The sequence below is a fragment of the Teleopsis dalmanni genome, chromosome 1 (assembly GCF_002237135.1).
Source record: "Teleopsis dalmanni isolate 2A chromosome 1, ASM223713v2, whole genome shotgun sequence".
Lineage (NCBI taxonomy): Eukaryota > Metazoa > Arthropoda > Insecta > Diptera > Diopsidae > Teleopsis > Teleopsis dalmanni.
The window spans coordinates 202,370,163-202,397,848 of NC_051846.1; the positions used below are offsets into that span (position 1 = coordinate 202,370,163).

The following is a 27,686-nucleotide window of genomic DNA, read 5'->3' on the forward strand; positions in this document are numbered from 1 at the left end:
AAATAATAGCTTACCTGTGCTGCCGTCGCTTACTAATTTGTTGTGAAATTAAAAAACAGCTGAGCGTAAGAGTGAGAGTGGGCTGAGATTTTGCCCCTCGAATCGGATCCGCTTGTAGCAAATTGAGTCCAAAAATAAAGCGCAGTAGTTTTCCCGAGTAGTATGTTTCGGTAAGCAGCGGTACGTGGATCGCAAAACTAAATGGCTGAAAATAATTTGCCGCGGAAGAAGATTTTATTAAAATAGATAAAAATAATTAAACAAAATAAATGCCATAAAAGTAAAACAAAAATTTGCAAGTTATTTATGTGCGAGTTGCTGCTCCTCCGTCCGAAGTGATTAGCAACAACAAAGCCATATAAAAATACAAAACGCAGAAAGAATTAAATTCAAAATAATTACGTGGTCTTCACACAAGTTCATTTTAATAACAAATAATAAATAACAAACAAAAGTTCAATATTTTTTAGTGCGAATTATTTTAATTGTTTTTGTTTTTCTACAATAAAATTAAATTGTATTTCAAAGTCTAAAATTTAATAAAAAAAAAAGCAAAACTGGAGAAGTGGAAGAGAACACGTAGTTCCACCAAAAAAATGAGTCAACATGTCAAAGGTGGTACGCCCGCTGGAGGAGGCGGTAGCTTATCATCTGCACCTGATAAGCACACAGTTTTGGAAGGTAATTGAACTCAACTCCATTGAAAAACAACAACAACAAAGAAAAACATTGGAGTTAAAGTGCGTTGTTTTGATTTTTTTTTTATTTTAATTGAAAATGTATTGATAAATGATTTATGTTTGTATTGCAAGTCACTACATTATTTTCCATGAAAACACGTAGCCCCCATTTCCATATTTATTAGCAAGTCGCGTTCGTCACGGGCGCTGTGTGTTGTTGTTATTTTTATTGCTTCATCAATCGTTTAGATAATTTGGATTGCGTTCAGATTTATTATTGCTTTCCGCTGGTGATGCCTTGCTTGCCACTTACACTGTGAAGTACATAAATCTTGAGTGTAGAAGAATGGCCGTTAATTACTTAATCAGTTGAAAGGAATTCAAAACCTTAACAAGAAAATGATTTTATCGAAATGGAAAGTAAAGAAATTAATTCATATTTACCCATACTTTCGCTCTTTACTATACTAGAGCTGACCCTTTCTTATAAAGTCTGGGATCATTTTTTTCAATCGAGATGCTCTCTTAAAGCACTTTTAGCGCAATTTTCATTTTCGATTGATAAATTTGGGGCAAAATGTGTAGCACTTGAGGTTACTTCATAACACTCTAGATATTTTACCAGAGTAGTAAGATTACTCTGAAATTAGTAGGTGTTTTGTGTATGATTTGGCAGATAAACTGTAATTTGATTCGAAATAAGTTTGTTTGATATATGTTTCGATATATTGTTGTCTACTAACACAACTAAAAAATGTTGGATTACTTTAAAAATGTTCGGACTGGACAACAAAATTTGACAGATCGAGAGTAAATCTAGATTGAAATCAGATTTACCAAACGGAAACAATATATCCGCAACCATGCTTGACATACACAATAAAACTCGTTGTTGTATCAGCCTGATATATTCCCTGTTGGAATTGGGGAGACTGTTTGAACGTCGTGGTTAACTAGAACTATAACCCCTGGTCGTTTACATCAGTGAAAATTTAAATTTATATGTCTATCATTATTATAGTAAAAATTAGCATAAGTCATATATATAGTTTTGTACATATATGTATGTTATCTATTTATATAAATATGGTTATATTTACATCATACTTCTGGTATTATATTTTTATTAAAACTCTAAAATAAAACAAATCTATTAACTTTAAAAGATTTGAATAAATCAGGAAGCCAACCTCGGTTTAGATTAATTAGAGAAGCCTTGATCTAATTTTCGAAGTGAATGGCTTTTAATTCTAGACTTATTAATTAATTCACATAAACTGATCTCTATGGGAATTTGTGATAAGCAGTTTTTCTATTTATTTGATTAACTCCATTGTTTGTTCTTTATATATCATTGAACATAGCTAATCTGGGATATAATAGCAAGCTATGTGCAGGTCTTTGTTGTTGTTGTTATTGTAAGCAGATCTGTTGTAGCGTAAGCAGATCTATATAACATAACATGAAAAGAATCACAAATATGTATATTTGGATTTAGACAAAGGAAATGTAAGAGATAATGAGATTTGCTTGGGATTAAAAACGAATTATGAATGAGTGGGATTTTTAATGAATCTAGCTTGGGTCGAGGTGGGAGAATCTTGTCACTACAATAAAACTGAGTCAAAGATTAATTCAATTCAAATTAGTGTCTGCTTTCCGACATGAAAATGCATACGCGACATTATAGGGGTTAGAAATGCAGCCTAGGTTATGGCAACCTCATTTATCACCGCATCTCACCACAATAACAAACACTAAACTATGATTTAAAATCAGGCAATAACCGAAGTAAAACTCAAAATAAGTGGCTTGGTCACATTATATGTATATCGGCAGCAGATATCCAATATATGTTATATATATGGAGTTCATTCTTTGTCCGACATTTTCATATTTCCAAACTTGATGAAATTACTATCATTTACAAAAAAGTTACTATTTACAATTCACTCACTCATGACGTATTTTAGTTATTATTGTTTACTTTTTATTATTTATAATAAATAAATGAAAATAATAAATGAAAAACTTACATTACGGAAATAAACAAATAACTAAATACGCCCAGATTTATTTATGTCTATCACTTATCTCTAATGATTTTTGTAAAATTACCAAATTGTTAAATATATTAAATATTTGTTAAATATGTTTAAATCTGAATATATTAAATATGTTAAATATTTTAATATATAATATTGCTTTTAATAAACATTATGCTAACGTCCAGTCCTAAAAATTAAAGTAGTCTTGGAACGCGTGATTAAATATAGCCGAGTAGTCCCGAGCATAACTGGCGCCTGAACACACTATAACTAACGCTCTCCGTAAATTTTATATTAATATGATGTATATAATATACTGAACTTAGGAACCATTTAACACCTGTCTGCAGGTGGTATTCATGGCATGGTAGGCATCTGTCTCTACTTATCTGCTATGTACTGTTAAAATAAAACAAATTTAACATATTTAATGTGTTTAAAGCTATTTCCAGTCTACCACATTAAACATGTTTAACAAGCAAACCTCAGTATAAACATTTTCCAATAATCAAAATATTCCAATATATTCACTTCTGCAGTTAACTAAGAAAAAACATTATCTCTTTGGGTTTATTGCCTCACGATTAAAATCGTTTAGTGTAAAACAGGCTTTAAACTTGCTTGTCTTGAAACCGTTTGATTATTTGGTGATGGAAACTGAATATAGCTCGTAAGATTGATGGGATTAATAATTATTGGTAGCCATTTTAACAATTTATAATTGTTGCTGCTTCTGTTCTATGAGTGCACCTTACATGTCACAACTTTTTTATAGAGGCTTGATCAATAAACCTAATAATGTCGGAACTTAAAAAATTTGTTAATAAAAATGCTGAAAATAAAAGACCCATTATTTTAAAATATGAAAAAAAGTACAAAAGATTGAAACAAGAAGTGAAAGACATGATATTTGTAAGTGAAGTAGTAAATTTATATTCAATTTTCAATGCATTGATATATGCAATTTTCGAAGATATTTTGCGAATCTAGAGCATTTTGTTAATGCTCTATATAGAAAGCCGTAACTTAGTTTATAAATGTTTGATAATTTGTAGATTAACGCAGCGGTTTGTGATGAACTTGCCGATGTACAAACAAAAATCTCAATAGCACGCGAAAATAGAAAATTTTTAGCGAAACGTTTGATGCGTTGTGAAGGTCACGAACCTGTGGATAAAATACCTAAAAGACTACAAAAGCGTCTGGTAACAAAATCAAAACCCGAACCGAAAGAAGAAACCAAACCAAAATCAAAAACTCAAAAAAAATCAGATGGTGGAATAAATTCGGGGACTGAAACAGAGTCAGAGACTGAAACAAAGTCAGAGACTGAAACAAAACCAGGGACTGAAAGAAAGTCAGAAACTGAAACAAAGTCAGAGACTGAAATAAAACCGGGAACTCAATCAACCGAAGAGCACAAAGAATCAGCGCCACAAAAAGGAATAATATTAGTTGATAAACAAGTAATTCCTGCAAAAAAACGCGAGCATATAAAACGTAAAGCTAAAACTGATAGTGTTAAGAACGATAAATGTTTACAAAATGATAAGACATTCGATCGAAATGGCAAGCTAATATATCCCATCGTTCTATATAATGTTTCAATTCACTCAATTGGTAAAATCATAACAAACAATTCAAATTTTCATACGAAAGATTGGATATACCCAGTGGGATATATTTCGACGCGTATATATGTACATCCGAAAAACCCAAGGGATAAGTGTGTCTATACCTGTAAAATAGTTAATAACGCTGGTATGCCACAGTTTCAAATAATACCAGAAAATGATCAAAACAATATAATCATTGGGCGCAATCCTAATCTTTGCCATCAACAAATTGTGAAGATTTTGCAGCGTAATTTGACTGAGGTTACCTTATTACCGTTGCGTGTAAATGGAGAAAAATTTTTTGGTTTATCACATCCTATAGTAACTAATGTATTAAAATTGGATCCTGGCTATAAAAGTTTGAAAAACTTTAAAGGATTTGGCACAAGTAACGTGGATGAATACAACTTACTAGAAGCAATTGATCCAACCATAAACTTTGAAGCATTACAATCTGTCATTGCATTATCTGTATATGAGACTGTAGTGGAAGTAAAAGATAAACCACCAGACGACTTATTGCAGTGAAGTTGATATACATACCGAAGTTCTAGATATATTGCGTTATTACTATATGAAATACTAAATGATATAAAATTAAAATTTTGAGTAATAAAAGTAACACTAAGAATGTATAATATAAAAGTAGCTCCACATGAAAAATAGCTCCATAAAAAAAAAAATACGACAGAATGTCAAAGATAGTACTCCTATTGCCTAGGACGGCGAGTACATAACTGACACTCTACGAACAATATATATTAATATAATATATAATTAGAAAAGAATTTTGAGGTCATTTGATCCCGTTCTGCAACTGACGTCTGGGTTACATTAGTCCCTGCTTCTTACTCCATGTTTCTTACTCCCTATTGTCACTTTATAGGGTGTATTTGCTGAGCTAGAACTCCATCAAAACAATAATGGATTAATTTCGAATTATTCTTTTTTATTATTTCAATGTATGTACATATATAGTTAAAGGATTTTTTTTATTGGAATTATTTTTATTGTTTTCTTTTCCAAACGTTCCAATTAAGTACGTCGCGTTCGTCCAGGCGTTATTCGGTGTTGTTATTATAATGGTTTATTTAATCGATTAGAGAATTTAAATTGCATTCGGTTTTGTTTTTGTTTTCTGAACCAACCATCCATAAATGTAAACATAATTTCGCAAACATTTAACAGAATTGAATTAATTTACTGTTTATTAGAGAAGAAAATTGTTTATTCTAAAAATTTTATTTATTTTTTATCATTATAATTTTCATGTGAATGATAAAAGACAAATTGCTATGCTAAACACATTGCGTGACACACAGTTTCAGTTCATAGAATCACTGTAACGGTTGGAGTGTTTACCTAACCCCAACAGTCGTATGAGTTAAAATATCATATTGAATAGGATGGGGTTATTGAATTTCGATTATATTCAGAACTACGCATATTAATGAATGATATGGATGCTGAAACATTAAATCTTGATCAAGCATAAGCTTTAATCCACATTCCAAGTGAGATACCAACAGATCCACCTACAGAATAGAGTAGAGACACTGTTTGATATTTACTTAAAAAAAAAAAAATTCAATAAAATTAAAAAAAAAAAATAACTTGAATATGCATAAAATCCATTTATGTTCATTAAGTTAGAATTATAGATATCTACATGCTATATTTATCGAATATTTTTATAGCATACTAGACTTTTAATGATTGTTATTTTTAAATGTCAAATATTTATGAAGAACAAATATTAAATTTAAATAAATATTTATTTACTATTGATTATCACTTTATAAGTAGTAAGAAATAGGTAGACAGGTTAGACTGGCGTATCCAAAAGGCCCACTTGAGCTTAAATAAGGGCCCATTATAGTACCAGAAAGATCAGTCGTATGTATATACTACCAACGCCGAAAAAGACTGCCCCATTAAGTAAAGAAAAACCAACCTGACAGTTCTATAAATTTAACTAAGTCCTTAGTATTACAGGATAACAGGTCGGTAAAAAAAAGGGACCCGACAATTTTTGATCTTCTAGCTAAAGAAGTGCATCGACATATGAGATGGAACACAATTGTCTCTTTATCCTCATCTACACAGCTACGACAAATGTTATTATAGATTAGACCCAATCTTAGGTCAACCTAGATATCTGGCAATAGGCTTCGTCAGTCCAGTATTGCTTGGCTATGCTCAGGTATTTTTGTATTATTGCTAGTTTAACTGTAGCAAGTGAAACACTGAGAAGTAAATGTTAGGAATAAGAGCGCCTGCCTTGCCAAGCTCGTCTGCCATGCAGTTCCCCGAGATGTTCCTATGGCCCGGAACCCATATAAGTTCGACCCTGATAGGAAGGAATAAAAGAAGAAAAAAATTCTGTTCAAAATGTGTGGTGAACATTTTTTTATCGGGAAGTGAAGTTAGTGGTTGTTTATTCTGCAAAAGAAATTTAGTGAATTAGATCTAATTATATTGCAAATATTTAAGCGACCATTTAAATATATTCTGTGAATAATAAATAATGAACTTTCTTTTTAATATATTTAAATATCATTTTATGATTCATATCCCAGATTGTCGATTATAAAAACCTTTTTTAAGTTCCAACACAGTAATTTGACTTCCAATGGTGTTTCTTCTAAAATTAAACATTTTTTTCAGATTTGTGTTGATAAAGCTTGAGTTTTTTTTTTTGTTGTATTATTTAAGTAAGCGGTGACAGCATTATTATGTTCTGTTTTTAATAATGTAATACTACAATGGAAATATTGACAGGAACATTTTAATACAAAAGTGAATTTATTTACTTTATATATAGACTTTTTAAGAGACGAGGGTCATAACCAAAATATGCATTTTATACAAACTGTTATGGATTCCACCTCATTGTGTTAAATATTTATAAAAATAAGTATGTTGTAACAAATGTGAGGTTATGTCAGTTACCTATTAAAAATATATACATATCTGATAATCGAGTAATGCTAGTAGGACTTCATTTTACTAACTTATGCAGTCACATCCAGTTGGTTCTTTTCAATTCAGACAAAAAGTATTATCATAAATATTATTAAATTATTTATACTTTTACATTAGCATGTACTTGTATTATATTTTATTATTACTTTTAAACCTCTACATGAGCACAGTGTCCCATTAAAATCTTACTACTTTTCTTTATTAATACTTTTTACGTTACCCTCGTTACGATTTGCTGTGAATATATTGAGTTTCGTTTTACGACCAAATAAACTCTTGCAGGCTTTCACACAGACAATTTCCATTTTGTGTGTTGTGTACATTGCATTGATTGAGGGGAGTTACCCAAACTCTCTCCAAATGGAAACATGCTATATATTTTTATCGTTGACGTGCACTTAAAAGGTTCTGCTCCAGAAATAAGCACATGAAAAAGCTCAACAGTTGTTCTGGAATGTGCACGAATATTTCATTTCAAGGGAAACCTCATTAAGCTGCTATTAAGCGTCTAATTAAATGTCATTTTTGGGCTTATGATAATCCTTTTATAAATTAAGTACGTATTAAGTTTAATTAAGTTTAATTATGTTGATTAGTTTGTTATTTCGGTTGTTGCTAAAGTTCAAAGAGAACTCATCAGTTCATTAATTTTTGTAGCCCATACGCTACGTTACACTCAAAATGTACTGTTGTACATTTAAAAGGATTTTTAATAGAAAAGGAAATAGCTGGAAAATAAAATAAGTAAAATTTGAGTTTAACTGAAGTATAAATGGAAAATAGTTATTATTCATAATTACTATTTTCTGTATTTTTTAATAAATGATTGCTGACGCGTGATTTTGATTTTCCTGGTACGCCAATTTCACAAAGGGTTCTAGTTGAATCAGATATTTTGAGCAGTTACTTCTGCTATGCTGTATGACGATATCGCTTGTTCCTCGATATTTCGACAAAAACTACATATGCTATGTAACGTCGTGGAACTGATAAGAATAAATAGACCATGGCGCGTCCGGTATATCGAAAACCAAGCTATCTTAACATTACCACAGTGGAAATAGTTTAAAATAGCTAAAAGTTTGATAAACTCTTTTGTCCGATGACCGTGCCCGAAAAATCGAAATTATGCCAAAACACTATATGTGATATAAAAAGAATACAATATAATAAATATATATTATTATTAACTTACTATGGATTTTATTCTTAAAGAAACTTATCTGTGATTATCTGTTTACACATTCGTAACAATTAAGTATGTCTAAAATTTCATGTCCAGTTTTTTCAACTTTTTTGTGGATTCAGATTATAAGTGGTAAATTGACGAAAAAGATACTTTGACTTGATTCCTATTTTCCTAACCTTTTAGTGGATATCCACTTGACAGAAGGCATCAGTACTAAAAAATATCGAATATAATAAGACGCCTTAACTTTATTCCATTATCTTAATACTCTGCAGGTTATCCACTTATCAGACTATATATTTTCTTAAAAATATCAAATATATGAGAATCCTTAACTTTATTCCTATTATTCTTAGTCCTCTGTCGGTTATCTACTCTTCTATTCGATAGAAATATTAAATAGAAGAACATGACAACGTTGTTGTCTTGTGTTCTATGGGATTTCTACACACAAAAATCATTTAAATGAATAGTGTAAAATAGTGAGAAGAACGTGGTATATCACCGCAACAAAGTTGAGTAATGAGAACATTTTCAATGCCCAACTTAATTACTGTAGTTAATAATATTGAGAGATTTTTTTAAAGACACATATATATACATTATACTTCTGATTATATTGAGTAAAATATTTAGGTTGAGATTGCAATAATATGTTTCACAAACTTTAAAGCTGCTGTGATGTCACTTAATCTTTGCGTCCCTTAGTCATGAAATCAATGAATTATAATAAACTTCAAAGCAAAAGTAAATATTTGAGATTGTGATTATATGTTCCTTATCAGCTCCATCAGTTATTTTTCATATTTTATAATATTTTTTCGCATTTCTTGCACTTTTTGTCTAAAATGTAAAAAAAGTAGTTTATTTACATTAGAGAAATTATTAAATGACTAATACCATGCGGTATATGACCCCGTTTAATTATAATATTTATATAAAAATAAGTCTTTTGTTATTTTTATCGTTAATGTGTTAATAATAGTTCCACGAGGGCGGATTTCTGTACAAAGACTATTTGAATATTAAGGGTAGTTAGTATTCATTGTATGAGCAACAGATACTTTTATATTCAGATTAATAATAATAATATAAATAGATTAATAAATGATTATGCTTTAATTTATAAGAAAACAAAATTACATGGAATAGCAAAAGTCGTTTGTTGTCGAGATTAAAATGTATAATTCAGTTGGTTCTGTATGAATAAATATTCCTTGAATAGTAAAATTGAAGTACGTATTTTTATTATCTCAACACTAAACAGTTGTGTTAATGAACTTGAATGATTCAGTTAATAATGTGCCATATTGTTATTAGTCACATCAGTCAATATATGGTATATTCAAAGAGTTATGGCAGTAAATATATTTTAAGAATGCCTATTACCTAAAAAACATATTTTATTTGTGATGTAGAAGATAAGTGTGTAAAAAATAGAATCATCAATGCTATTTTGATGAGAAGTTTTGATCACCTTTCAATTCATCCACTCAAAAAACGACGTTTGTGATAAGAAAATACACCATTTTTGAAACGTATTATCAGGATGAAATATATGAGGATATAAGGATGAAAAATGAATATATTAATACATTAAATCCTTTAACTCCTAGGAGGATCATAGGGCCACAATTAATTCCTTTATTGGAGCAATGAATAGTCCATAACAAGTTAAACACATCAATATTAGTGCACATTATGGAATGAAAATGATAAATTGGTTCAAAACTTTTCGAATCTGTTAGGTGGGATTTCAAAGAATTGCTTTTTTTTAGCTTCTATTAGACAACACTCATGGAACACAGTGATTCAAGGCTAGGAAATATAGCCTCTCTACTGTCTTTCATTAAAGAAATCGGACTTGGAGAAACACTTTAATCCGACTAAGAGGCTAAGAGTTATTTATTTTACGGCTACCTATTGGTAAATACATTGATGGATTGGGTCAGCATACAGTGGTATAAGGACGGAGACAAGATGGTCTATAATGCTTCGTGTTTAATCACAGAGGTGACGCCAAGTGGGTTTTTGGGCAACTCTAAGAAATAATGCTTCTTTGGCTATCAATTATGTTTGCGACGCTATGGTCACCTATTTCTATATGCACCTAGTTATAAAAAATCATTTGCCTATGTAAGGAAAGCGTGTTATGAATATAGTAAACATATGTAACGCTTAAGCTCACATCCTAAGGAACTATCATCTTTAACACAATATATCTGCAAAATCTGTATTTTTTGTCGTTCGAATATCATGAAATTTGTGCGCCACATTAATGAAGGATCTACCTTACCGATTATTGTGATTGGTAATAAATAGTCTCCGCATAAATACCTTTGTTTAAGAAGTCTCATATACTTTCGAATCTATGGTACTTTGTAGAAGAACATACCTAAATGTGATTAATTTTAAAAAGAAAACCATTCTATTGTGCAATAGAAAAATATTTCTAATAAACTTTAATCTATTTTAATAGATTCGAAAGTCAATGCTAAAAACACCTGTTACGCATTTTACATAATTAAATTCCAATATACATATATGTATATATTATGATATACATATATAAAGGTATTTAGATAAAAATGAAATGAGTATGTACTGTTAGCTTTAAACGTGCCTCTTTTTTGCGCATATTTTGGTCTACTCTATTTTTTCTATTTTTTATGTCAGGAAGTAAATGTATCTTTTTTGTTGACACAGTTGATTTATTGATTAAAATTTTCGTCTATGTGTGTTACGGAGCGAGAGTGTTTAGCTTAAACGTTTGCTCTGTTGTTTCTATGCTAATCCGCAGTGTAGATAGATATATTTATCTATTGAGATAGATACACGTTCCATCAACCTGTTGCGTTTAACTACGCAATGAGGGAGGTGATATGCTTTTTTCTTTTTGGGAAACTGACACACTTTTGGGAAATACTTTGATTTACTTTAATAGCTTTAATGAAGTTGATAAGATTGCTAAGATAATTTACTTCACACAAAAATGGTTTTTAAAATGATAAGATAAATAAACTATCACAGGTAAAAGCTCATAAGGAATTTTCATACAAAAATTGATATTTATTTCGAAATAAACTGAAATATGTAGACATTTATCAACTTTTGGGATTTAATTAGTGACGTGTTAAGATTTATTTTATTGTAAATTTTTCTATTGATTTATTGTTTATAAATTTAATTAGTAATAAAAAGTTATGTACAAAACTTTTTACGTAAACAATTTAGTTTAATTTTTAGACTTCATGTGTTTTCATGATTCATTTCTCACTTCCTCTAAAGGGGGAATTTATTTTTAAAGTTTATCAGAATGAAAATTTTTAGACAACATATATGCCAAAATATTAATTTAAACGATAAATAAACAGGTACAAATACAGAAAAATTTATTGTGGCTATTTGACTGTATGAAGAGATTAAAAAATTGGAGGTATATATGTTTGAAGATAGTTAAAATTATGAAAGAATAATGGTTATGGATGGAGAAGCTAATCCAGAATTTATTTACCAACTTCCGAAAGTATGTCCCATTCAACATGTCCCATAAAACGCTCATTCTAAATGCTTTTAGACTGTTTAAGTGGCTATATTGAGTCAGTTTAATCGAAATAAGTCAATTTTTCTTAAAGAATGAACTGGTTTTTATCCTATTTCTAAAGAAGACTGTTTACTTTAGAATACTCCTTTTAGTTCTAAACTGAGACTAATCAGTGGTTTCTTAATTGGACACGCTGCTGCAGAGTCTGCAATATACATATAGAATGAAAGATCCACCTATTTTATCTGTGCTAGTTTTGCGATTATCAGAAAACGAATCCAATATCTTTATGTAACCTAAACTAAATGAGATCTGGAGTCAGGAACTAAGGGTAGTAATACATAAATATACTTCTTAATAATAATAATATAATTTTGTAATGGTGAAATATAATGTATCATAGACAAATCATACAGTGGGTGGTGAACGATATTTAGACAATTTGGACAGCGTTCAATCGTAACTCTGCGAAACAATATCTAATAACACTTAGTTTTTGCAAAAGGTGGTTTCCTGAAAGCACATATTTTAAATATTTAATTATGGTCAAAACATAATCTAATAACACTTTTAATTTTTAAAAAAGCTAGTTTCTTGATAGCACATTTTTAAAATATTTAATATCTGTTGGCACGATATGTATTTACTGGACCAATCTATGGTATACAGTTATTGGGTTTAAATCCCAGTAAAATGTGATCTAAAAACACGCTTTAAAAACTAGTTAAAAAAAGTTTGGTGACTCTGTTTGAGGAATAGTGCTTTAAACACTTATTTAAATTTGTGTGAATGTATTCTACAAAATTTACATGGAGTCATAACTCTATCTGGTATCACTAGTAACCGAAAGGTGTATGCGGTGCTTATAGCCAGTCAGATTAATCTAAGGTTATCTAACCTATGTTAAACAAAAAAAGTAACTTTTTCTAACATTTGGAGAAACTACTTTTATTTAAAATCTCAAAATATCCTTACTTTGGAAACTTCTAATGTTTGTTTCTTTCTTCTTGTATTAGTCGTGAAACTAATAAACTTAGGTCTCTTTCAAATTGACCTATTATTACAATATAAGTCTATTAAAGGTTATATCTAGAGTCAGCCCCGATGTTTTTAAAAACTGAGTTGATATTTATAGCTACAACAAAAACTGAGAGAATATTTATATTTCAACGAACTCTCCGAAGAATAAAAGTAGATTAATCAATGATCAAAGAAAAACTACGTGTTGAAGGCTCGCTTCTAGAATATTAAGTCCAAAACATGATATTATGTCTACATTTTTTTCTTAATTTAAATAAGAAATAAAAACTTAAAAATTATTTGGGTAACTTTTGTGATTGCCATTTATATCTCGAAGTAAATTTAAAAATTGTTATTTTTATTTAAATGTGAGTTCGTGCTTATAAACTTTTATTACAATTAATGAGTCACATTCCTTATATTGAAACTGTATAATATGTAATATATTTTATTACGCAAAAGTAAGAAATCACTGTACTCTAATAAATATATTTATATATAGTCAATTAACTTGATTCATTCAAATTGCTGAACTTTTTATAAACTATTTTAATTGTGAGTAATCAAGGTAGAAATATTCATAAAAAATTATTTTTATCAACCAAAAAAAAAAAATTATAAAACAACATGTAAAATAATAAAACAATTCTTTTATTATTAATAGAAACTATAATTTTGTTGGAATTAATAAATAGTTTTTGCATTAATTAATGGCAATCGATGTCAGTGTCAGTTATCAGCGTAACAGTCAGTGACTACGAAATTGATAATAATTAATTTTGCCAGAACTTTGTTCGAAAAATCCATAATTGAACTTTACTTTTCATATTCAGTTATGTTATTTTACTTATTTCTATACACAGAAATAACGCTTAATTAAACACAAATAATTAATATATTTGTTTGACCGGTTTATGCTTTCTAATAGCACTAAATTTTTATTGCCATATTGTGTTGATAGTGAAACTTCACTCACATTTAAAAGATATCAGATAAACGTTAAGGTAAAAATATATTCAACCAAACTAAATTGAAATTGAAAGCATAATTGAAGTGATGATGAGATAAAAATGTTTTCCACTTAATTTTATAAAAGTTTGAGACATATTATAGACAACTTAGGGTGGGAGTATTTTTCCCCAAACTATAAAAAAATTAAATCTTATCTCAGAAGATGCAGAGGTGGCAGTATCTTTTTAAATATAGATTTATAGATAAAACTTATATATTTGAAGTATGTCATACGCTAAGTGACAATATCTTCCTCTTATCTGGAATAAAAAATAATAGTTATATTTTCTTAAAAATAATACTTAGAGAGCGCCAAAAGTGTGGTTTCAAATTATTTTTAATCCACGCTTAATTCCAATTAAAAGACACATAATCTTTCATAATCTTTTAATAACACATAAGAATAAAACTCTCTGCTCAAATGTTCTCATCATTTATCAGATCAAAGCCAGACAGTTACAAATAATGCACCTTGAAACCTTATATCTTTTTAGGCAGACCCAATATTTTAACCCTTCCTACAAACCTATCTTTTTGATGAGGTTAACCAGGTTTTCTATTAGCAATTTTTTCTCATCTAACTATGCTAAGAATGAATATATACTACACATTAGTAAGGCTTCAAAACGAATTCATAAATAAAAGCAGTTAAGGTCGCCTACCTGTGTGGTATCACAGTAGACCCGTAGGGTCTAAGTTGATCAAATAAACTGATTGTCAATATAATCTAACCTAACCCTTTGTGAAGGTTCAGTCTAGCACAGGCCTCAACAATGTAAACTGATGCTACAAAACAGTGCTCTAACACCCAACGCAAACGAGTATCTAGTATTGGGACTATTCAATCATTTATCAACTCTGGCACGATTTCGGAAGCATAACGGTACACCATGGTATTACTTTTGGTTCCAGATCAAAATGAGAATCGTTTTTTCAATCGGTGTTTTCTGCTGTTCTTTTTTTTAAATTCTTAACTTCATTACAGATACATTTGGAAATCTGCTTTGTACTCTTGTGTTCGCTTTTTCATATCATAAAGATACTAATCGTAAGCGTTTACTCGTAAGCTCCTCCATGATTGTAAAACTATTTTGAGCTGCAATAAACATTAACCAAAATAAACGTTTGTTTATTTACCACAAACCGAGTGTAAAAATCTAGTAGAAATATTATCTTTGTATTTTGGTTTCGCCCGGCGCCCTCAGGTATTATTTAACTCTTGATAGCCGCGTACTGAAACCAGAGGCAATAAAAAAATAATTCACAAGATTTTTATTATTGTTCAGTTGCAGTTCAGAAGGCAGTGAATTGAAAAGCAATTGCACGCGATGCTAAAAAAAATTAAAACAAGATTAATTTAATTTTTCAATAAATTAAATTCAAAATTAATTTTATTAATGAAATTCGAAATGTTCGATTTGATAGCGAAAGTAGTGCCAAATTTGTATTTCGAAGCGAGGCGCTCAGCAAAAAGTTCATTGCAAATGCGAATATTCGTGCAATGGAATTTCGATGGTAAAATCAAGAAGATGAGAATAATAAAAACATTTAAATATTTTAAAAATTCATTAATAAAAAAAATAATAAAAATAGCAAAATTGAAACAAAACATTTTTAATTGATGTGCAACAAACTTGAACATTTTCCCTTCCTGCCTTGCACCGCGCTCCTTTCCGCTCGTTCGATAGCAAACATAAAATCGTAAAATTCGAAAAATTCAAGTTAACCAGTTTTTTTTATTTTTGTTTTATATTCTGTCAACTTTTCCATGTACTCGTAAAAGCCACAAACTTGTTGCTTCTGTGCTAATGTAGGCCAATTCGATTACTTGTACGGCTTCCATTCCACTTTTGTGTAAGTAACCTAGAATCAGAAAAAGTTTCATAATTGCTGGAGAAAAGTGTGACAGGCGCATAGTTCACCGGTAAATGATGTCTTTTGTGTTTCTGAAGTCTATTAACGAACCGGTAGCAAAAAATTATAACGACCCTTAACCCCATAACCGCTGCGCATTTGTTTTTGTGTCACGGCAACCAATGCTCGTAAAAATAGTAGCAATAGTTATTTTATTCAAATAAAATAACACGCTTTTTTGAAATATGCATTGCTTAATTTATTATAAACAAAACAAAAAGGAATTTAGGTTTTTATTTGTTAAAACCTGAACAACATATAATCAGATATTATAAATATTAACAATGAAACACAAAAGTACTATATAAAATGACAGCTATGGACGTAATAGTAGAAAGAACTAATATTGAATAATACAATATTTGGCAATAGCTGTATTTCTCAACAAAGTGTTTTTGACAGATCGTATTAGCGTAACTCCCTCATGAGATAATAATCAGGTGGTCTTTCTTTCTTCCTTTTTCATTTGGCTATCTAACTCCAATACACTTAATTATTTGTATTAGTTGTTCCTTATTGAGAGGTGATTTCTTATCATCATATATTGATCTACTCAGCTTGTTAGTCTATTTATACAGTCTTATACCATCCATCCTTTGTTATTTCTATCCAAATTAAGGCTGAATTGATTGGTGTGGACATAGTCAGCGTAGTAAAAGTGATTAGTTGTGACTTAACACAAAAGCACACAACAATATGAAATTAAAAAAAATTATTTTTAACGGTTCTAAAGTTAGGATTATAAAAATATAAATTTGCACTAACTCCAACAAATAATAAAACATTATTTAATAATAGATTCTGGTTGGTTCTGCTTTTATTTTCAACCCGTTTCTAAAAATTCTAAACATTATTTGGTTGCCTTAAAAATTAGAAGAATACGTCAAGTAAATATAAATAAACTCTCATATGTTGAAGTCTTATGTAGTGACCAGACTTGTAGATAGAGCTGCCTGGTTTTGTGAAGATATAAGAAACGACCCATTTCCAAAAAAGTAGAGAGCATCAGCTGAAGCTTATGGTGGATTCTCTTGATATTGTAAATCCCTGTTTAGTCCATACTTTCTCGCGACTTTGTCATATGCAAGAGCATCGTATCTGTATAAACCCAAGAGAGAGAGATTGCGAACAGTATAAAATGGACACGCTTATACCGTCTTATTAAAGTTTTCTCCTCTAATTAAAATTGGAATCATCTTAAACGGAATTTTTTATTTTTAGGTGTTCTACACAATCTTTTCGAAGGCTTAGCTGATAAAGATGAGACTGTTCGTTTGGCCATACAAAGTGCACTAGTCAAAATACTAGAAACCCATCCAGTGCGTGCCACAGATATATTAATTGAATACAAAGAAAAAAACCCTAAAATGCCAGAGCAAACGGTTATCATATTGCTAAAGTAAGTGTCAACGTCAAAGATTATAAATTAATGTTAAATTAATAAAAATAAATATTTAAAGAGCAATTGAACGTGTTGTCAGTGCAAATGTATTGGTACCGCCAGAAGCACACAAGAAACTTATTGATTTAGCAATTGAAGAACTGACTCGTTCCACTGATCACATGCCCAACATACAGAATCACGCACTTTCCATACTAGTAGCCATTGGACGTGGCGATGACTGTAAAATGGTAATGGAAGCTTTAATGGCGCATACCAAAGAAGGCGCAGTAGGTCATTTTATGGTAATGCAATGCTTGGGTTCGCTGGCTACGGCGAATATACAAGCTGTAGTGCCATTTATTAAGCCCATACTAGCTTCTATTTTACCAAATCTCGGTGGTATTAAAACGGATCACATAAAAACAGCACATGCATATGGTAAATATTGTAATAGTTAAGTATTTATTTTAAGGTATATATATATATATATATATTTATTTAATAGCGATTGGTCGATTTAGTGAGGCATTGTTGGAACACTCCACTTTGCACACTACTGGTGCGATAACCATGAACGGTGGTGTTGCAAATGATGTAGAAGCTATTAATAATTGTTCCACAGAAATATCCGTGGCATACGATGTGCTCTTCAACCAATGGTTGCATTCAAGAGAACCAAAAGTTTGTGTTGAAATATTGCAGGCATTATGCACAATGTATCCACTGCTGCCGACCGACAAAATACAGGATCAATCACAACGCTTAATACCACAAATTTTAGCGCTATATCGACGCTCGATAGAACGAAACTCAGTCACACAATTTTTGTCATCTGTTTTGAAAACGAATATTTCATTACAACCCAATGTACTGGACAATGTTTCCGAACAGTTAATATCGAATCTCTTCGACTTGGTTTGCGTTTATCCAGACTACGAGAAACCGCAGACAGTAAAGGGACACTACGAGGTCTTACGTTGCTTTCATTTGCTCTCCAGCGTTTATGCTACGAAGATTATGGATACACTACTTATGCATTTACGAAATAACAGTGAAAGAGAACGCATAAAATCACTGCTTATTTTGACTCACCTAATGAATACTTCTACCGTGAATATCGAAAGTAAACTGGAAGGTTTCATAGACTGCCTTAAGCAAATGATACTTGTAGAGAAAAGCGTCAAGATGAAAATGACTTTGCTAAAAACAATTGTGGCACTGGCTCAGAAATCCTTCATCAAGCAGAAAGAATTTGTGTGGTTCATTACGCGTTACAGCTGTAAATATTCCAAAGTCAATCAAGAACATGGCTCACTTGAAGAACATGCAAACTTCGTGCTATCCTGTGAGAACTCACTTTTCATGCTATCTTCAACCGCCGGTACCATGGATGAACTACTTAAACGCGAACTACTGAATTACTATGTATTGTTGGACTACACTGACATTTGTTCGAATTTGACTAAATGTCTCAGTAGTCTATTTGCTAAATCACCACATATAGAATATGAGCCTCTGGATATTGACGAAGCTGAGGAAAGAGTAGATGCTGGTGATGATGAACCAGCTGCGTCGAAACATACGTCAATTATAAAACAAGGAAAAATTATCGTACCGTGTGCGGAAACAATTTTTGCACGTTGCTTAGCGTTACTGGGCAACTACCACAACATCAAACGTGCTACGAACATTTTAGCCTTTATGAAGTATTACTATCCGCATTTGAATCCAGCACTGGGTCCATTGTGGGACAAACATATTTCCGATTTACTTTTATGTATTAATAAAGAGTCACTTTTCTTCGGTAAATTGATGGAGTTCATTACAGAGACTATTGATTTCCTACAAGGACATGATGAAACTTTTGCTGAGCGCATGGTTAACAAAATGGCAGACCATTTACTTATGTACCCAATTACAATACCAAACAATGAATTCGTTATACCAAATCTAAGTGCTGAACGTGGTATGCTAATCAAGTGCATTGGTTTAGGATTGTGCTCCGTGACTGATGTACAAGCTATACACTCGAAAATAGAATTAATCATAACCTCGGCTAAACAAGAGAAACTGGATAAGCATACTAAGCATACTGAGTACGAAGAAAAGATTGCGCCCTGTGCACTTGCGCTCGGCTATATTTCACGTGTGCACCTGCAGCATCTCATCAAAAAGCTTGCTGAATTAGCACATATAGGCGGACGCAAACACTCCACTGGTTTCTTTAGCAATTTGCATTTCATCAAAGATACACACAAGGAATTGGAAAATTATAAAACGAATTTGCTAGTTATAAAAGCGTTTGGTCATATAATGGATGAAACTGATCCATTGTTAAGCCTATTGAATTTGGATGATACCATCTTAAATTTTTTAATTGCACAACTTACTGGTACAAAGGATCAGGTACTCATGTCAGCTATATTGAAGACACTGTTAAGCACATGCAATCAAATTATCGCCATCAAAGAGGAACTAACCGAACCATTAAAGTATCGCAAGCAAATAATGGAAGCCGTTTTCAGTATACCAATCGAGGCCCCATTCGATGATTTACCATTGCTACCCACAATACTCAAATTGGGCACTGACTTTATACGCATAGGTAAGTGCAACTTTTTTTATTATAGGAAGTTCTTTACAACTAAAATATAAATATATTGCTTAGGTGGCGATGATAATACGGAATCAGTTGATGGTGGTGTTATATTCGAAATTGCCTGCAAGAACTTTTTCTCATGTGCACAAAATTTGAAGATGAAATTTGATTCTCAGGAGGAGGATGAACGGAATAGTTTTCTAGCGAAGCATTTGAACGAATCATTACCTGAATTAAATGCACTTGTTAAAGTTATTATTGAAATGGATCCATCACCTGCTACGTTGGATTTAATTATACTTATATTGGAAACATGGACAAGAGATAAAAATTCCGAAGTACGAATTTGTTCCAGCCATGTTTTTAACCATACTTTAGATGTTTATATAAAATCCATGAAGATTGGCTGCGAAGCACCTTCTAAATTTAATCAAACTGGACTAATGCTTGGCAAAATTGTGCCACGTTGCATAGATTCAAATGGCACTGTTAGACAGGTTTCAGTTGACATATTACAGAAAACATTGGAAATATCTTGTATATACGAAACTCTTACGATTGCTGATAGTGAAAGTCCGTGGCTAAAAGAGATTGAGCTTATTAAGGAGAAAATCATTACCGATGATCCAAAATTGATATATAATTTGGCTGGAGATATAGCAAAAACTATAGCTATGCGTATTTCAAATTTTCAGTATTTACAATTTTGGTTTGTGAATTTAAAATATTATTATTTTACAATAAAATATCTTTTGATTTTATTATAGTCAAACTCTTTTACGCGGCTTACGTGATCCGGAACAAAGTTCATCAATTGGAGCTTCTGTAGTTCTTAAGTTCTTTGTACAACAAAAGGGTTCTGACTTGTTCTATGCGATACCTGATATAGTTAAAGACTGTTTAGCGGTAAGTAAATTAATCAAAAGCGATTGTTAAGCGAGTTTAATAATTTGTGACCGAAAAATTATATTTTAAAGTAAGATTGAACGTAAGTTTAGAACCGTACCGATAAATGCGGATGATACTCATTAAATCCGATATCATCATACCATCCTTAAAATCCTTTATTACTAAGGATTTTAAATCTCTTATCACTCCTAAGCAACTAAACACTCCTTTAGTCTTTTATCACTGAGAGAAAAGCACTGGCTATACTATTTAACTATATTTTTTATATTCATTTTCTGCATATAATATAAAGTCTGAATGATCATTACGTACATTATTACTAAATATATATATATATAAATCTATATATAGATATTTATTTTAAATATTTAGTAAATACAATTAAAATTCAAATTTCAGGCTTTACAAAACTGTGAAGTGAATCGTGCGAAGTCAGGCGTTCTTAAAGCACTAGTAGCCCTAACCAAACATCATCCGAAATTGGTTTGTGCAGAAATGCTACAGCAACATTTGCCCTACGAAGAGTAAGTATTCTCTATAAAAAAATAAATCATGAGACTATAATAGTTAAATATATAAATAATTGCAAACAACTATATCTATAATCACTTTTTGATTTCTTTTTAGGAACATAATTGAATATTGGCATTTACTCTGCTCTGATACAGAACTTACTAGTATAATTATTGACGATTTTCTGCAAATACTCACATCCTCTTGCTTCTTCGAATCCAATGAAGCACCAACGGAACGTCAAAAAATTGCCAGCGTGCAACCATTTGCCATATTCTGTGCACTGAGAGAAATGTTGCCTTGCAAAGAAATTAAGGAGGTAATCAACAATGATTTTATTTTAAAATTTAATTATAGAACTAAAATATTATCTTTTTCTCATCAGGAACTCAATAAAAAGTTTCCGGAACTATTTACCATGTTACTCACATCATTAGCTGCTTATACAAACCTTGCACCACCAATGCATACAGGTCAGCGCAGTATTTCACCAACAAATACAACTTCATCGCATACGAATGCCACAACCAATACAACAAAATCAAAATTCGGTTTTGTACCCAATAAAGATTCCGTAAAACTAAATCCATGCCAAATTGTTTTGGATACATTTCAATCATTTCTAAACAATCTGGGTATGGAACAAATCTCGACAGTTCTAACAGTACACACAAAACTTGGTTCCAGCGCTGATTTAACCAATTATATTGAATTACTAACTCCAATGGCTATAGGTTTAGTTAATCAATTGGAAGTATCTTCTAGCGCTATGAAGCAGGTGGTCAATGCATTAAGTAAATATGTCTCATCACCATACGATGGACAACGTGTGGCAGCCGTGGGCTTGTATTCACGTTTAGTGCCACTTAAACCATGTGGTGACATCTCATCAACTATAATGGCTCACTTGACTTCGGCACTAAGTGATCCAAATGCAACTGTACGCGGCTTAAGTATACAAGGTTTGGGTTATGTAGGACATCTAACTGAACGTGATATTGAGAAACACACTGAGACTGCTATAACCGCACTTTTAAAGGGCATAGATGACACTGTTAGGTATGACGTTAGATGCACTCTATAATTTTTTATATTTACTAAATAGCCATATTATGTATTTTTAGTGATTGTCTAATCAATATACCATTGGAGAGCATGCGTGGACTTTCACGTATATTGCAGGCTTTACCCAGTGATCGTGTGGAATCGTTTCATGTTTCTCTTGCGATTCGTATACGTCCTTTCTTTGGTAGTTATTCAATTGAAATACGTGAGGCAGCCGTTATACTTTTTGGTGATCTCTGTGAGTCTAAAATGTCATTAAATGACGGTAGCGTATCGCCCAATTCCTCGACAGAAGCTTTACGTGAGCAATTGTTCGCTAATTTCTTTCCTTTGCTTTTGCATTTGAGTGAGGGAGAGGCGACGATCATAAGAGTAAGTTAAATATTGATATTACTATATAGTGTTTTATTTAATGCTTATATTTATATTTGAAGGCGTGCAAAGGTACTCTACGTAAAGTTTGTGGCCTGCTCAATTCCACCAAAGTCAATGATATGGCACAGAAGCATTTAATTGATCACGGGCAACTTAACTATAGTGTATTTGTATTAGACTTTGTTAAATTAATTGTAAGTAACAATATACATAATGAAGTTATTATATATACTAATATGTAAATTAATAGGCTATAGAATTACCCGAGCATATACAAGATTTCATTGATTCGTGCATACCAAAATTACGTAGCCAATGGCCTGAAGTACGTGGCAGTGCGGCAATAGTTATAGGTAATATATATTTATATTTTAAATTGTACTTTATATGGTTGGTTCCTAAACTGTGACGTTATAAACCTCATCAGTTAAAAAAATTAAATGAAATAAAGTTTAAAGACTGAATGCTCACTCCGTTGAGTTAGAGAGAAACTACTATATATATCTTAATATTACACGAAAAACGATATTAAATGGTAGAATTACATCACAAGATTGCAGTTATTATACAGAGTTTTTTTTTTTCTTAATTTTAAAGCACCATAAAATCAAGAGACTCTGTCAGTTGATCATTGTGCCCGAATAGGTCACTCCAGCTTGAATTTTTCACTTTCCTCAGTGAAACTAAAAGAATTGCGAAGAGAGAAAAAGAGAACATGAAAGTTATTATTAGAGCTTAATGAAAGAATATAGTGTCTGTAAATATTAGCACACCCCAATGGACAGTTAAGGTATTGAACCCAGCGTTATGGTCACTATTTTGGAAATACACGTAAACCTTATGATGGATTGCTTTCTCACAAGCGTCATTACCAGATTCATTAATGAATATTTAGCAATGCTTTCGTATTTTGTAATTCCTTTGATGTCTCGTGCTATATATGTAGATCTCATCTGGGTACAATTTAGTAAAGTCATAACGCTTAGGTGTAAGTGTCAATGTGTTTCTACCTAAATTTTTTTCACAGTTTAAGAGTTAATGCAATCATTTATATTTACTAAGAATTAAATTATATATATTATATAATTAAATAATGAAACTGTCTTTTTCATTTTATTTTAGGTATATTGCACAATTTCTTAACAGAACGAAATGCGCAAACAGAATCAGTTGGTAATAAAATTGCCATTCTGCTGAAGGATGAAAACCACTTCGTGCGTATCAAAGCTGCAACGGCATTAGGTTACTTCTTTGGTGATATCTAACATTGAAAAATCAACATTTCAATTAAAAATGGAAACAGTGGACCTAAATTTATTTCTTTAATCGTAGTCTATATTTTGTGATCCTTGTGTGAATGTGATTTACCTTAAGCTAATTATTGTATCTTTTGTCATTATGCCATTGCATATGTTATTATGTAGTCGTAGAGAATATACATTTAGTTATTTAAGTATAAATTAACAAATGTTTAAAGAAATTTTGTCAAAATTTTTTTTTACATAATTTAACAATCCTTAAACTACTCCGCAGAGCACTTTGCTTAGTTATTTATTAATTTTTTCAAAATTCATTAGTCATCAAAATTTTTGCAACAATTAATAAATAATTTTTCTATTTGCACATAAAAAACAACATTTTTAGACATTAAATTTTATTTAAATATCTTAAATGTATAAAAGAAATAACAATATATAATCTTAATGTTAATAATAAAAAGTGTATTATGTACATTAATTGCATCGCATATATGAACGTTTGTTAGATAATATCATCAGTGAGTGGCACATACTGTATTCTCCCGTTGGACCAACCAATATTTAAGATAGTTTCAGAGTTCTTCTTGTTTTTACTTTGAAACGCTATGCATGTAGGATATTCGTAGCCCGCACCACTTACAAAACACAATGGTGATACTCTCAGCTGAAACGTTTTAAACGAGGTTGTATATATTGCTACGCAATTCGTATCCTTAAACATAATAGCTAAGTATAAACCCTTTGGATCCCAAACCAACGCTTGTGGTTGACCGCCTATTTCGCGATTATCAATAACAATGGATGATAAATCAATAACAGGCACAGCTTCTGTAGGTGTACCGCCAGCTAAAGAGAATAAATAATTAATAAAATTGTAAAAAAATATAAATTTTATATAAAAGATATAGATAAATTGTTGGCTGCATATACGACTTGCAACTGAGCTCACGCTGCAATTCACCTGGGACATGCCAAATTTGCTCTGGGCAGTTGCTTTTATGCATTATTGAAATCAAACGAAAACAATAAAAAATTTAAGTTCATACTAAATTTTTTTTTTAATACAAACCAAAACTTTACTGCCCAAATATCAATAAAGTAATAAATGAAATTGAAACTCACACTTAAAAACTTGTTCTTCATAAAACTGTAGTTCGTATAGTATTGGTTCTTCCGTGGTTATAAATAGTAAAAAGTTACTGCATGGTGACCAGCAAGCAGATTGTACGGTGCCAGAAACAATATTCCAACGTTCGCCAGTCCATTTCTTTTCCGTAGACCACACACGAAACATATTACTTGAAGTTGCAGCGAAAAGATAAGCGTCACCTGATGACCATTTTATAAATGAACAAGTTGGCCCAACACACTTTAAAGCAGTACATTGCATTGAATCCATATTCCATATCAGTATATCTGTATCACCTATTGAGGAAGCTGCTATGAGTGTGCCGTCAGAATTCCATTGTATTGAAGTAATAGGACTGCTTTTAGGACTGTAAGCAAAAAAACAAAATTATTAAATAATATATTTGTTAATTAAATTTTTGATAACACTCACTGTTGCAGTAGTGTGGCTTGGGAAGTGGCACGTGTTATATTCACGTTGCTTTCTACGGTCCAGAGACATATACCTCTATCGCAGCCAACTGCTAGTTCCGAAGTTGTAAATGGTCGCCACGCTATTGACGTCACACTTTTCTGATAATGCGTCTATAACATTAAAAAAGGGAGTTAGAAAATAATATAACATAGCATGCGGCCAACACACTCATAAATTTATAATCACCTTTAAAACTGGTATTTCAGCGAAACTTTCAGTGTATATTCTCACAGAATCGTCACCACCTGCCACAGCTATTTTGAAGCAATTCGGATGCCAGGCTATGCAACGTATATTTGCATGACACCAGTCTCTATAATAAATACTTCAATAAAATTTAATTTTTATTTATTTTGTAAACTTATACCTCGTTTCCGTGAAGTTTACAATATCATTCACACCCAACTGCCGCCGCTTATGAGGAAATATTTTTTGCTTATATCTATTAACAGCGTCTAACGCATCACATATATATTGTGCTACCTTCGCAACATTAGGATTAAATTCTATAGTTTCTGGGCTGGTTGCTTCTTGTAGTGCGACTCTGAAGCCATTTTCGAAAAATGTGCGCACAATGCGTTTGACGACACCTTCGTGCACAGGCACCAACACGCTGCGATAACCGCTCAAATTCGCTGATGAAACATTAGCAAATTCGCAATGTATATAAATTTGTGGATATTTATTAAACTATTAACAAAATAAATTTAAACATTTAACAAACATATAATATTAACATTCTTACATTGTTGGAATTACATTCAAATTTTTGTCGTGGTATAGAAGAAGGTATGCGAACAGGGTTCGCACTTCCATATTCTTTTAAATTACTTACTGTGTTCATGGCATTAAATATATAACACTACGAACCTAAAATCTAACGCAACTCCACAGACGACGCTCAACTTTAAAATGAAAATTCTTCACACAAACGACAAAAATGCCGGGAAATGGTACAGTTCATTAATTCTATTTGTCATGTTGGTAACGTCAAAATAAGTACAGTACGTTAGAAATTTATGGACTAGATTATATTTATATATATCTTACATGAGTAAGAAGTTTTTTCAATATTATTCACACCATCCACTAATAATATATTCACATTGTCTTATTTAGACACTTGCTTATTTATATTAATGTTCACAAAATAATGAGAGCTTTTATAAACTTCACTTAATTATATATCACACAAAAAATTTTATATATAATTGGTATATTAAATCATTTATATACATTTTATATATCGATTCCATATTAAATTAATAAAAACAAAGATTTTATTAAATACTTACTTCATAAGCACTTATTTTGTTTACAGCTCAGCTGTTGTTTGTTTACATTAAAATGTCACTTACCACTTTATTTCGCTCTTCAGTATTTATTTCTGAAAAGTTTTTCACAATTCATTTTCAATCATTTTAATATCGTAAAACAAATTACGATATTAAGACATTTGCAGCGTTGCACAGTAAGAAAATTTTAATTTCACACCAAATTTTTTATTAACCTTTACTAAAACAAGATTTTTGTTTCTAAATCTACAATCGCCGTAATTTTTTCTTTTAGAGTAGCAAAAAAAATACTCTCAACTTACGAAAGGAAACATGTGAAGCAACAATAATGCTCTTAAAATTCTCAGAATTAGGTTTTATTCTCAAAAAAATTTAAGTCTAAATTTTTTGTGCGGCTATATACAAAAATCAGTCTATTATAAATGTTCGCTGAAAATTTGTTAGAAACTCATGCTGCTCGTATCATATCATATTGTACACAACTCAACGAAAAATATATCTCAAACAAAAGCATTCAACATATTTTAAAAGTACTGCCAATTTCTTTTAATCAGACTCAATGTTATTTTTTTCCTACTCTGAAAGAAAAAATTACGGATAATGTAACAACTAAATTAAAATGAAAACCCCGATGATTGCTTAAATCTACTGTTAATCTTATAATGTAAATAAGATTA

At 31.0% G+C, this 27,686-nt stretch overlaps 3 protein-coding genes and 1 long non-coding RNA gene across 4 annotated transcripts; 2 read left to right on the forward strand and 2 right to left on the reverse strand.

The window, feature by feature from the left end:
* The first annotated feature begins 484 nt into the window (after nucleotides 1–484).
* On the forward strand, nucleotides 485–24,438 carry LOC119671396 (maestro heat-like repeat-containing protein family member 1). The gene is made up of 13 exons (XM_038082010.1): nucleotides 485–681; nucleotides 17,229–17,406; nucleotides 17,468–17,829; nucleotides 17,897–19,996; nucleotides 20,060–20,699; nucleotides 20,758–20,896; nucleotides 21,299–21,423; nucleotides 21,527–21,731; nucleotides 21,798–22,471; nucleotides 22,537–22,849; nucleotides 22,912–23,046; nucleotides 23,103–23,205; nucleotides 23,975–24,438. The coding sequence occupies exons 1-13, from the start codon at nucleotides 597–599 to the stop codon at nucleotides 24,115–24,117; spliced, it is 5,202 nt and encodes a 1,733-aa protein (XP_037937938.1). The 5' UTR covers nucleotides 485–596; the 3' UTR covers nucleotides 24,118–24,438.
* On the reverse strand, nucleotides 755–1,450 carry LOC119671398. The gene is made up of 2 exons (XR_005251813.1): nucleotides 1,125–1,450; nucleotides 755–1,067 (listed from the first exon to the last, which is right to left on the reverse strand). It is a non-coding gene; the product is annotated as an uncharacterized LOC119671398 (long non-coding RNA).
* On the forward strand, nucleotides 3,473–4,903 carry LOC119671397 (transforming growth factor beta regulator 1-like). The gene is made up of 2 exons (XM_038082011.1): nucleotides 3,473–3,640; nucleotides 3,784–4,903. The coding sequence occupies exons 1-2, from the start codon at nucleotides 3,527–3,529 to the stop codon at nucleotides 4,870–4,872; spliced, it is 1,203 nt and encodes a 400-aa protein (XP_037937939.1). The 5' UTR covers nucleotides 3,473–3,526; the 3' UTR covers nucleotides 4,873–4,903.
* A 101-nt stretch (nucleotides 24,439–24,539) lies between the features above and the next one.
* LOC119671399 (aladin-like) lies at nucleotides 24,540–26,666 on the reverse strand. The gene is made up of 6 exons (XM_038082012.1): nucleotides 26,460–26,666; nucleotides 26,082–26,404; nucleotides 25,901–26,027; nucleotides 25,673–25,824; nucleotides 25,234–25,607; nucleotides 24,540–24,957 (listed from the first exon to the last, which is right to left on the reverse strand). Exons 1-6 carry the CDS (start codon nucleotides 26,556–26,558, stop codon nucleotides 24,614–24,616), a joined length of 1,419 nt encoding a protein of 472 aa, XP_037937940.1. The 5' UTR covers nucleotides 26,559–26,666; the 3' UTR covers nucleotides 24,540–24,613.
* Between the last annotated feature and the right edge of the window lie 1,020 nt (nucleotides 26,667–27,686).